This window comes from Propithecus coquereli, unplaced genomic scaffold (genome assembly GCF_000956105.1).
Source record: "Propithecus coquereli isolate 6110/MARCELLA unplaced genomic scaffold, Pcoq_1.0 Scaffold272, whole genome shotgun sequence".
NCBI classification, from domain to species: Eukaryota; Metazoa; Chordata; class Mammalia; order Primates; family Indriidae; genus Propithecus; species Propithecus coquereli.
The window spans coordinates 824,718-836,266 of NW_012148308.1; the positions used below are offsets into that span (position 1 = coordinate 824,718).

Here is an 11,549-nt window from a genome sequence, read left to right on the forward strand (position 1 = left end):
CCGGGCAACAGAGTGAGACTCTGTCTCAAAAAAAAAAAAAAAAAAAAAAAAGCCTATAACTCACTGCAAAACACAACATTAATGTCTATGACAACCACAACCACTAGTTAGATATCCACATCCCCCTTGTTTTGATTCTATTACCTCTAATGTGATTGTTTTTAAAAGGGTCAAAATATATCCTTCCACCCATTAGGAAAAAGAAAAGAGAGCATTTATAGCCTATAACATCATACTCACCTTTTGTGTCATATTCGACTGTGAGAGATTGTTGAAGATAAAAGCAATTTTCTCTTGGATATTTTCTGGGGGTTCCACAATTCTCTCAGTTTGATCTGTAGCCACAAGCAACGTATCTATATTTGTAGTATTAATAGAAGGCTAAAAATAATAATGAAGTACATAAGGCAAATTAAGTTGAAATACTTCCTTGAAAAATCCCAGAAAAAAAATGTACACAGATTCTGTTAAGAGTGAAAAATACACATGGTATGTTTGCGCACTGGAAGTGTGGACAAGAACATATACTGAACTATTAATAGTGCCTGCCTCTGAGAAATACAGGAAGGGGAGATACAACGGGAGAAATGCTGGTCTTTATGCTTTTTAGTAGGCATGTGTTATGCTTATAATAAAATTATAATACATGCTCACTGCTGGATATATTACAACATAACAAATCATCCTGGAAAAGAAAAAACATAGACCTACTTACTGGCACATCTTTCTTAAAGCTGACTCCAGTTGGCCTGGTGACTGTAACTGTTTTAGCAACAGTGGTGGTCGTTGAGGTGGTTACCATAGTGCTAACCTGACCAGCAAGAGGAGCTTTTGCTGGAACCTGGGCCTGGGCCTGGGCCTGAGCCAGTGCAATACTTCCAGGGGTTGTGATAGAGCCTTGCATTTTCACAGGAGGATCTCTGGACTGCTGTCCATACTCGATATACTAAAGGGGCAGGGAGGAAGAAACATGTTAAAAGAATTCTTAACAGAAATTGAAAAGTTTGAATTTTATGTCCCTCATTTCTGAGAGGGTAAAAAATAATTTCATAGTACTCTTTGGCTCATCTATCTCACTTACTCCTTGCCCCATCCCAGCACTAATACACAAGTGGCTACCATGGATTCCTTTAGAGACAAAAGATTAGTATGTTAAAGCATTTATGAGAGAAATAGTCTAGCAAAACAACTTCCCAAAAAAAGCAGCCCCAAATATCTGCATGTCTTTAAACCCTTTCATAAATGCAAACTTTAAAAATCCTTAAAAATTTATATAGTGAACTTTTATATTGGACACTGATAAATAAGAAACCTAAGGCCTAAAAAACACACTGCAGTGTGAATTATATCTCACTGAAGCTGTTGCTACAAAAAATAAAAAATACTATACAGTCCGACCAACTGAAGGGTAAGCCACACCAATGATGGGTATTGTATAGGGTAGTATTTTTTTTCATTTTACAGACCTATAATAATAACACACACACGTTAGAAGGCTGACATAGTATTCCTGGGGCTATTTCAACAGTCCTTTCCATAGCAAAACTAAAATTACCATCTACGTATACAATAGTCTTATTTTCAGAAGAATATTTTAAAGAAACAGAATCTCTGAAGAAAGTATAGCCCTTTAAATTGACAAAGTACAGAAAGATAAACAATGACCTCTCTCTGTCTCTATTTTGCTTAGAGTAGGGCTGGGGGCAAGTTTTGTGTGACTACTCCCATCTCACTTGCTCTCTAGTCTTTCAATCTCCATATTCCTGGCTCTAATTCCTCTCAATCCACTCACTTGAATGAATACACACCTGCCTCCTACTCCATGGTCCCCTAGGTTAAGTTACTGCAATAATCCTGCCCTCCTAATAAATGCAGGAGGATGAGGTAGAAAGTGCAGGACTAAAATAAAATATAGAATTTCAAGTAGATTCAAATTCCACTCTTTCTGATTCCTTCAAATATGATCCTATAAAGTCGTTTGTCTACCTTATGAAAAAAATAAAAGTTAACAACAATTAATCAACTTTCCTGTTCTATATAAGCTATTGACCAAAAGCTAAAAGTCAAAGCTATGAATAATGTTTTCCAATCAAGCCAAAAATCAGTCTCTAAAACAATGGTTCTTAATTTCAAGAACGACAACCACACAAAATGGCTTAAAATGTATATTCCCTGGGAAAAGTTCCCTATGGACTGCATCCTGTAAACAAGCACTTCAAGGGAATCTAAGCAGGTGGTAAGAAGGTTCTATTTTTAAGAAACATTGGTCTAAGTCTTATGTTTAACAGGTTTGAACTGTGTAACATTTAAAGCAAAAGAAAGTTTTACTGATTTATAGTCAAGACTCCCATTCCAATTCCCTTTTAGAATCAGGCAGGATTTCCATACATACTAGCATAAAAATTCTCTTAGTAACAGTAAAAGATGTCTGTTCTTCCACAGCATTATCAGGCCAAAAGAACCAGTAAATGCTTTGATTAACTCAAGCAAACCCATGGCTTGGAAGATCCAAGAATGACATTTTTAGTCATGTTTTATTATTGAGCCATGAAATGAACAGGCAATATGTATGCCTAGATCATGCTGATCATTAAGAAATCTTAACACCATTCCTAGCAAATTCCAAAACAAATCAAAATAATCTTCCAACTATTAGACAGTTATTCAGGTTTTAGGTATTGGGGGCACTTACTTCCTGTAAATGATGTGGAAACTGCATAAAGTGACCGATAGAAGCCAAATGCTGACAATACTGGGGATAGTCCTTCAATCTGCCAACAAAAACATTCATTATTATTTCTTACAAGTAGAGAAGCAGCACTACTAACAAAAACTTTCTTCCAAATGCTAATCTAGGCCATTTTCCACATTGTACCTATGAATAACCTATATGAAGAGAATGCCAAATGAAAAGAACATAGAAGGGGAAAATACTTGTGAATTTCACTCATTTTACATCAGAAAACAATACATTAATTTTGCTTTTTAAAGGTCATGTTTTACTTAAAATTAGATTAAGATGAGCCCCTAAAACTGTTATTTGAAAACAACTCAAATTTTCATCAACATGTGAATGAAAAAACAATTTACAGTCAATCTACCCAACAGAATACTACACAGCAATAAAAAGGAACAAACTACTGAAAACCTGCATTAACACGGATGACTTTCAAAAGCATCACTCAAAAGCCACATATTGTATGATTCCATTTAAACAACATTCTGGAAAAACTTTAGAGATCAGCGACTACCAGACACTGGGAGCAGGGCAAGGGGAACTGACTACAAAGGGGAACAAGGAAAGTTCTTGGGGTGGGGGGGATATTTAGTATCTTGATTGTTGTCGTGGTTACACAACTGCATAAATTTGTCAAAACTGTGTATACCTAAAAGGGGTGACTTGTACTATATGTAGTAAAGTATACCTCAATAAATAACCAATCCAAAAAACCCCTACTATCTCATTTTAGTTTTCCTACAACTTATTTGATAACTGTAATGAATTGCACTGTTTTCTATTCTTCCTCTTCTAGTTGACACCGTCAGTGTAAGATCTGTTAGTACAATTATGGGGCCTGGTACCTATTAATTGATAAATAATACTTATTATTGCTCCTTAAATTAAAAAAGAAAGCTTTCAAAGGAAAGTTATCTACTTACCTGTTTTTAAATCTATCTAGCGCAGCAATCCCAAAGTAATACATTTTGGATCCAAAAGGCTTGCGTAAGGCTTCAAGAACATATCGCAGAGCCAGACCCAGTGCCATGTAAGTGACCAGTCCTTTTTCGATTATCCCACCAAACAGGCAGGCTGTTATATGTAATTCTTTATCAGGGTACTGAGGAAAAAACCGATATTCTTCAAACAAGTTCCTCAGCATACAGTTAAATACTTCTCGTTCCCTCTTTATAGTAGAGTCTTTAAATCTCTGTAGCATTTCTAATACCTGGAAAACGAAGACAAAAACAACACACACAAAAAAGAAACTATTACTAAGAACCTACCTCAAATATTCTCAATAGAAGACTGTCACACAGAATATATACCAATAAACAGAGCTCATGACACATATTAAGGTTTCAAAAGATAAATATATCAGAATACTTTGAGCTAGATTTCTAGAAACCCTGAAAAGAGTGTTTAAGATTGGCCCAAACCATAAATAATCAGATCATCCTAGACACTCACCTCATCAACAGACATGGTTGGATGTGGCGGGTGGTTATATATTCGCTGGAAATAGCTGTTTGCTTCATCATCTATCTCTTTGCTAAAGTGCTGGTTTGCCTCTGGCCACACCTGAGACAAGTCCGCTGCCAGAAACAGAAAAGTAATCAGTAAGCACTTAAGTCCTTCCACTATTCCCTCATAAAATACATAGAGCCAGAGAGATCAGTATAGGTCTAATTTTAAAGGAAAAAAATAAGAAACTGTATAAAGTATTAGTATTAAGTAGTCAAGTTTCAATATTAATGTGTTCTAGGTAGACATAATACAACTTTAACAAAATTCCCTTATATAGTCCTACTTTAATATTTCCTTCACTGAGACTCGTTACGATATAAAAGTTAGAACTAGCTTCAAAATCATAATGCACTTACCCTTAATACCACCTCAGTAGAGGTTAACAAGTCTTTATTATTTTATGATAAAAATCACATTTAACATGTTAAATAAATCACATGAATTATAAATGCATGTGCATGACAGACTGATATAAACACAAAGCATGCTACAAAACATAACATTCAGACAAGCCTTTCACACTATCAAGTCAGTTGATGTACTTTCGAACCTTGTATCATGACTAGTTAGTCACAATGACAAGGACATATAAGTTAATACACCTATGGATTTATAGAAGATGACTTCTCTGTCTTTAGTTAGAACAGCAAATTAGTAAGGAGATGAGACTTTTAAAATTGGTTTATTATATATTGCATCATATATGTTATATGGCAATATTTATGACATAAAGGGTATATATATTATAAAGCTATAACCTTAAATATATAGTTATTTACTTTATAAACTACTAAGCTGAAACAGAAATCTAAATTCTCATGTCTTCATGTCTGCTCCTGGCTTGTTAAAAAACAAATTTTTATATCAGGTACAATATTTATATTTATGTATTTCAGTCTTTTCTCTTTACCATACCTAACTTCTTACTTTTAGAATAACATCCTCAGAATGCTGTCTCTTACTGACCATTACTTTGTTCTGGGAATCTAGAATAAAGGTGGAGAGTCACCTAATTTTTATTTTAATAGTTCAAATTCGTGAATTTATTCCCACTGGTCTAGAAGGCACATCAACAGATGACCCTACTAACAATATATTAAGTCAGTATTTTGTTCATGAACTCTAGGGACAACAAATAAGACAATTGAAAAAAAATTTATGTGCATCAGTCACACTTCACAATCACAGACAACACTACCACTTACAAGGTTTCATCTTACTCTGCTGGAATGTAGGCTGGTTCAGTCCAGAGGTGCCCAGTTTCCTCTGTACAAAAGGGTCGTTATTCACTGCAGGGAGTCCAAGAGCCCCGGTCAGGCTGCCTGTGCCAAGACCACCTACTAGAGAGAATGAAGGCAGCCAAAAGTCCTATCATCATTACTCATATTCTTGACTTTATTCACATCTCAGATATATGTTCTTGTATTAAGTCAGGGTCTTTGTTGATTCCCTTATTACACATCTATTCAACTTTATAGAGAAAGAAAACTAGTAAAAAGTAGGTGAAAATGAACAGTGCCAAAATTCTTTCAGCATTTGGAATTATTTTATTTCATGATAATATGCAAAATTTTAATGTATACATTCTCAAGGCACATACCAGCATACCCAAAATAGTCATAGTAAGAGGGGCTGGCTTGCTTTTCTCAATGATTAAAATTAGAGAATTTCATGATGAGTCAGTACTTCTTTATTCCTCTCAATTTTCAACAAGCAGAATCTTACAATAGCTAAGAGTTTTGCTAGGAAGGCCTCAATAAGTATAGTAACTTTGGTTTAAGTGAATCATCGAGGCTAGAACCAAAAAGCAGCAGTATTAACTAGATTACAGAATCATGACAACATTTCAGTCCTTAGGTTTTAATACCCTAATTTACAGTATAATCATAAAAATACAGAAAGCTCAGGCAAGTGGGCACAAACATGAAAAACAGTAGCCTTTACTTCAATGTGAGGTTACAAGCCAAAATACTTGAAAAAACTAAATAGGTTTTAGGGATTTTACTATAATTTTCAAGGTCAGTGAAGTACAAGGCAGGCATAACATATGTCTGAACCCAATACGTACAGTAGTTTCTTTCTACCTTTATTATACCAATCTGAAATAATTCATAAAGCTGTGAGTTCTTAATCTAAGCTCTTCAGAATATGCGATTAACACGTTACTGTTTACACTATCATTTAGTAATACAGAATTATTACTGAATAATTCAACTAACTTTACAACTACAAATATCCTAAATCTTTCTTCCAATTAAACTGAATTGAATGTAATAATGTTTTTCTCTTCCCAACTTTACATGTTGAAGCAGTTTACGTAATTTCACTTAAGCGTCTTTCCTTACCATAGCAACTCCAAACCCCTTACCATACACTAAGGCACAATGAAACTTAAATAATTCATGCTCCCCCCCTTACCTGGAAGCTGTGATGAAAGTCCTCCAATACCACTGAATGCTGTTGTCTGATTTGGGGTTGAAAGGGGTGGAAATGCTTTTGCTGGTGACTGAGGGGTACTGAATGCAGAACCCAAATTTGGAGGAAAACCCTGCATGCTCTGAGTGTGAGGGGCAGCTGAACCACCTATACTAAGAGATGCCATTCCAGCAAGAGGGTCAATCTAAGGAAAAACATTATAAAAATGTATTAAACATACTTCAAGGACATAACACAGGTAAAACAATCTTTAACAATAGCTCTTCATACTCTTAATAAAAAAACTACAATACCCATACAATCATAATGATACTTTTATCACAATATCAAATCAAATGTGCCAGTTATTTTTCTTACTACGTCATATATGGAACAGGTTTAAAGAGTTAGCCTTTGCCAAAGTAAAAGTTGAGTATCCCTTATCCAAAATACTTGTGGGGTAAGGTGGGAGGGAGGTGAAAAAAACCCAAAATACTTGGGACCAGAAGTATTTCAAATTTGGAGATTTTTCCCCCAGATTTTTGAATTTTGCATAAATGTAATGAGATACCTTGGGGGTGGGGCCTAAGTCTAAACACAAAATCCATTTATGTTTGATATACACCTTTATACACATAGCTTGAAGGTAATTTTATACAATACTTTTAATAATTCTGTGCATTAATAAAGTTATGGTTGTGTTTTGGCTTGACACACAACATCAGGTCAGATGTGGAATTTCCCACTTGTGGTATCATGTCAAGGATCGAAACTTTCAGATTTTGGAGCATTTTCGATTTTCAGATTAGGGATGCTAGACCCTATACCAGAGCCACAAGAAGAGAACTACAAAACTTCAAGAATAAACATTTAAGATGAATTACCCTATCACTGTACCACTAAACATTCAGTAGTGACATGGGACAGTTATTACATTAAGTCCTTGCAATTTCAAATAAGCCATTTTATTAATAAAACAAATACTCTCTTAAGCTAATTTACTTAACTTTCAACACAAATGAGAACACTAAAAATTAGGCCGGGCACGGTGGCTCACGCCTGTAATCCTAGCTCTCTGGGAGGCGGAGGCGGGTGGATTGTTTGAGCTCAGGAGTTCGAAACCAGCCTGAGCAAGAGCGAGACCCTGTCTCTACTAAAAATAGAAAGAAATTAATTGGACAACTAAAAATATATACAAAAAAAAACTAGCCGGGCATAGTGGCGCATGCCTGTAGTCCCAGCTACTCGGGAGGCTGAGGCAGGAGGATCACTTGATCCCAGGAGTTTGAGGTTGCTGTGAGCTAAGATGACGCCACGGCACTCTAGCCCGGGCAAGACAGTGAGACTCTGTCTCAAAAAAAAAAACAAAACAAAACAAACAAAAAAAAACACTAAAAATTAGAAATAAATCTAGCTAAAATTTGAGAATCTTGGAGATTGGGGAAGATCAGCTCTGAGTTTGAAAACAAAAACAAGGTATGCTATTCACCAAAATATATTTTTAAATTATCTACTAACTACACATCCAAGCTTCTTATAGTTTATTGGCACTATTTCATGTCTTCATGACTATCGGAAATGACAAGTAAATGCCTTTTATAAAGTAGCCACTGAAGAATCACTAAGTGCCTCTTTCTTTAAACCCCAGACTGCCATTTAATGCAGCTGAAAATTGAAGCGCAATGTGTTGCTCCCACAGAGAAGGGGGTGGTCGATGTCAGGGAGTAACTTAAATGTACCTTGTTTTTAAAAGAGCAGTTCAGTTGAGAGCTGAAGAGCCCCAGTTATAACAAGTCGTTATGCTCTAGCACTGTTGCTTGGCCCGTGAAGCTACAAACAAGACACATCAGGTTCAAAGGCAGTGCTTATTTCTCAAAAGTATATGTAATTCTTATTTTAAAAAGAAACTCTTTCCATTTACCTAAATAGTTTTGTTTGTATCTTTACTCTTACACATGTTCTATTTGATGATTAAAATCTATTCTCAACGACAATGCCTATTTATGGATCTCTTTTAAAATATAACTGCTAGACATGCAGTTATCTAAAATGTAATAAATTCAGACAATTTATTAATGATGATGTAGAAGCTTATTCTATTCCAAGTCTGTGAACAAATGCAGATGTATCAATTGCAGCATTCGTTTACCTGAACAGGAGAAATGGCATCTAAGCTGCTAGCACTGGGAGGGCGTCCTTTTGGCATAACTCCAGGCGGTGGTTGTCTGGCTTTATTCATAACATTACTACAATTGGCCACCATGGTGAGAATGGTCTCTGATAACTCCTGAGAAACACTCCTACAGAGAGAAGGAAAAAGCATGACTTGCTATTCCCCGGAACACCTAACTAAGCCAATCTAATTTTCTAATAAAGAAAATTTGCTGTAACAGATGGCTAAACTTCTGCCATATCCAACCCCTCTACATCTGCCATTCATCACTAGGACTTTCTGAGCATTGGCTTTCTCTTGAAACTCTAATTTGTACCCCTGCAAGTAAAACTTGCATATAATACAACCAATACATTTTAAAATTCTCCAAGAAATATTACGTATTTTCAACCACTGTCACAAAACTACATCCAAACCCAGACATATCAAAGCAAACAGGCAAGCAATTTTTATTCTAGTATGTCATAGTCAAAGATAACGCATTTATTAACTATAGATAAAAATATATCTAGTCAGTAACTACATTTAACAAGAGTATAAAGAAGTGATTGACCTCTAAAACAAATGTAAAGTAGGATAAATATTTGTTTGACAGAAAAACCCATTTTCCTATCTTAGGTTCTTAGTACAGGTTGAGCATTCCAAATCAAAAATGCTCCAAAACCTGAAAATTTTTGAAAGCCCACATGATGCTCAAAGGAAATATTCATTGGAGCATTTCAGATTTTGGATTTTTGAATGTGGGATTCATAACTAGCAAATAAGTGTAAATAATAATAATAAAAAAAAAACTGAAGTACTTCTGGCCCCAAGCATTCCAGATAAGACACTCACCCTGTATTGCTTCATAAAATTATGGGGCTCCTTGCATTCAGAAGCTCTACATGAACTTGATACTGTCTTAAATCATCCCTCCTGAATTCAGAATTTTACTATTATCATTAAAATGTAAACATGTGGCTGGAAGCAGTGGCTCACACCTGTAATCCCAGCACTTTGGGAGGCTGGGACAGGATTACCACTTGAGGCCAGGAGTTCAAGACCATCCTCAGCAACATTTTGAGACCCTGTCTCTACCAAAAAAAAGCTTTTATCAGAATATTAGCCTATAGTCCTAGCTACTTGAAAAGCTCAGACATGAGGATTGCTTCACTTGAGCCCCAGTAGTTCAAGATTGCAGTGAACTATGATTGTGCCACTATACTCCAACCTGGGAGACACAGCATGATCCCGTCTCCAAAAAAAAAAAAAAAAAAAGGAAAGGTGGTTTCTCAGACAAGAAAGTTGTTTCACATGTTTAAAAATGAAAAAAGGTTACAGTGCTATCAGTAATAAAGAAGTCTGCAATTGCATTAAATCCCTACAGCAAAATCTTGTGCCAACACCAAATAACAATGCTTCAAACATGGACTACAAATTTAACAAGTTGTTTTACATCCACTGAAGCCAGGAAGAAAAACAGTGCACCACATAATGACATTTCAGTCATCAAAATGGTTACGTAGGACCACATATAAGGCAGTGGTCCCACTGATTGTAATACTGTATTTTTACTGTAGCTTTTCTATGTTTAGATACACAGATACTTACCATTGTATTTTAATTGCTTTCAATATATTCAGTGAGGGCTGTACGGGTTTGTAGCTTAGGAAAAATAGGCTATACCATATAGCTTAGGTGTGTAGTGCATTATACCATCAAGATGTAAGTATACTCTATAATTCTCGAAAAACAAAAATGCCTAACAATGCACTTCTCAGACCATATCCCTGATGTTAAGCGACACATGACTATACTAATAGACCATGGAAAAGAAAAGGCAGAGTTACACTCCTAAAGGTATGGGTCCACTTATTTGTCTTAGTAACAAGTAGTAATAACATTAATTTCCAAAAGATGCTCAAAACAGAGGTATTTCAAATGTAAGGACACAAGCAGCCCTCTGAATCTTTATTTAAAAATGTATCTGCATTCAAATTACCAATCCCCAGCAACTAAAACTTCAGAGATACCGCATCTTACCACTCAGACTAGCACATACTCCAACAGCAAGGCTATGGGGAAACAGGCACTCATACTGTTGGTAGTTATACAGATTGGAACAATCCCTACGGAGGGAAATTTTGCAACACCTAACAAAATTACCCATGCATTTATTTACCTGCTAACCTAGCAAATCCACTTCTAGTGGTACAAAATATACATTGGCAAAGATGATGGATACAAAACACTACTCATTGCAACACTATTTGTGATACAAAGAGGGAAAACAATAAAAATGTCCACCAACAAGAAGAGACTGGTTGAGGAAAGCACAGAGTATCTATTAAATAGAGTATTAAGCAGCAATTAAAAGGAATAAGAAAGCTCTTGAATTCTATATCATGAACTCTAGAAAAGAGTAAATTCCAATATATTATACACTACCTTTTCACAGGGTAGGGGGTGTTAAATATACAAAGATATTTGTATTTGTTGTTAAAAATGCAAAGATAACCCAAAAATATTAATGAAAATCGTTACCTATAGGAAAAGGGGAGAACAAGGTGGAGGTTCGAGAAGACTTCTTGGAATGTACCCCATTTTAGAGTTTGACTTTAAAACCATGTCTATATTTTTACCAATCATAAAAACAAAAGCAGGCCGGGCGCAGTGGCTCACGCCTGTAATCCTAGCACTCTGGGAGGCTGAGGCAGGTGGATCGCTCAAGGTCAG

General features: G+C 35.6%; 1 protein-coding gene across 4 annotated transcripts in view; it reads right to left on the reverse strand.

Annotated features, from left to right (window-relative positions):
- The window catches only part of CNOT1 (CCR4-NOT transcription complex, subunit 1), a 102,788-nt gene that overhangs the window by 28,759 nt on the left and 62,480 nt on the right, over window positions 1–11,549 (reverse strand). For 2 of the 4 annotated variants that reach the window (XM_012647863.1, XM_012647865.1), the window contains exons 17-24: window positions 8,811–8,961; window positions 6,665–6,866; window positions 5,452–5,586; window positions 4,190–4,314; window positions 3,661–3,947; window positions 2,693–2,771; window positions 716–946; window positions 241–381 (exon numbers count right to left, since the gene is read on the reverse strand). In XM_012647863.1, coding sequence (XP_012503317.1) covers window positions 241–381; window positions 716–946; window positions 2,693–2,771; window positions 3,661–3,947; window positions 4,190–4,314; window positions 5,452–5,586; window positions 6,665–6,866; window positions 8,811–8,961 — 1,351 coding nt within the window. The remainder of the gene's footprint in view (window positions 1–240; window positions 382–715; window positions 947–2,692; window positions 2,772–3,660; window positions 3,948–4,189; window positions 4,315–5,451; window positions 5,587–6,664; window positions 6,867–8,810; window positions 8,962–11,549) is intronic. The other 2 variants (XM_012647864.1, XM_012647866.1) reach the window with 1 other exon arrangement.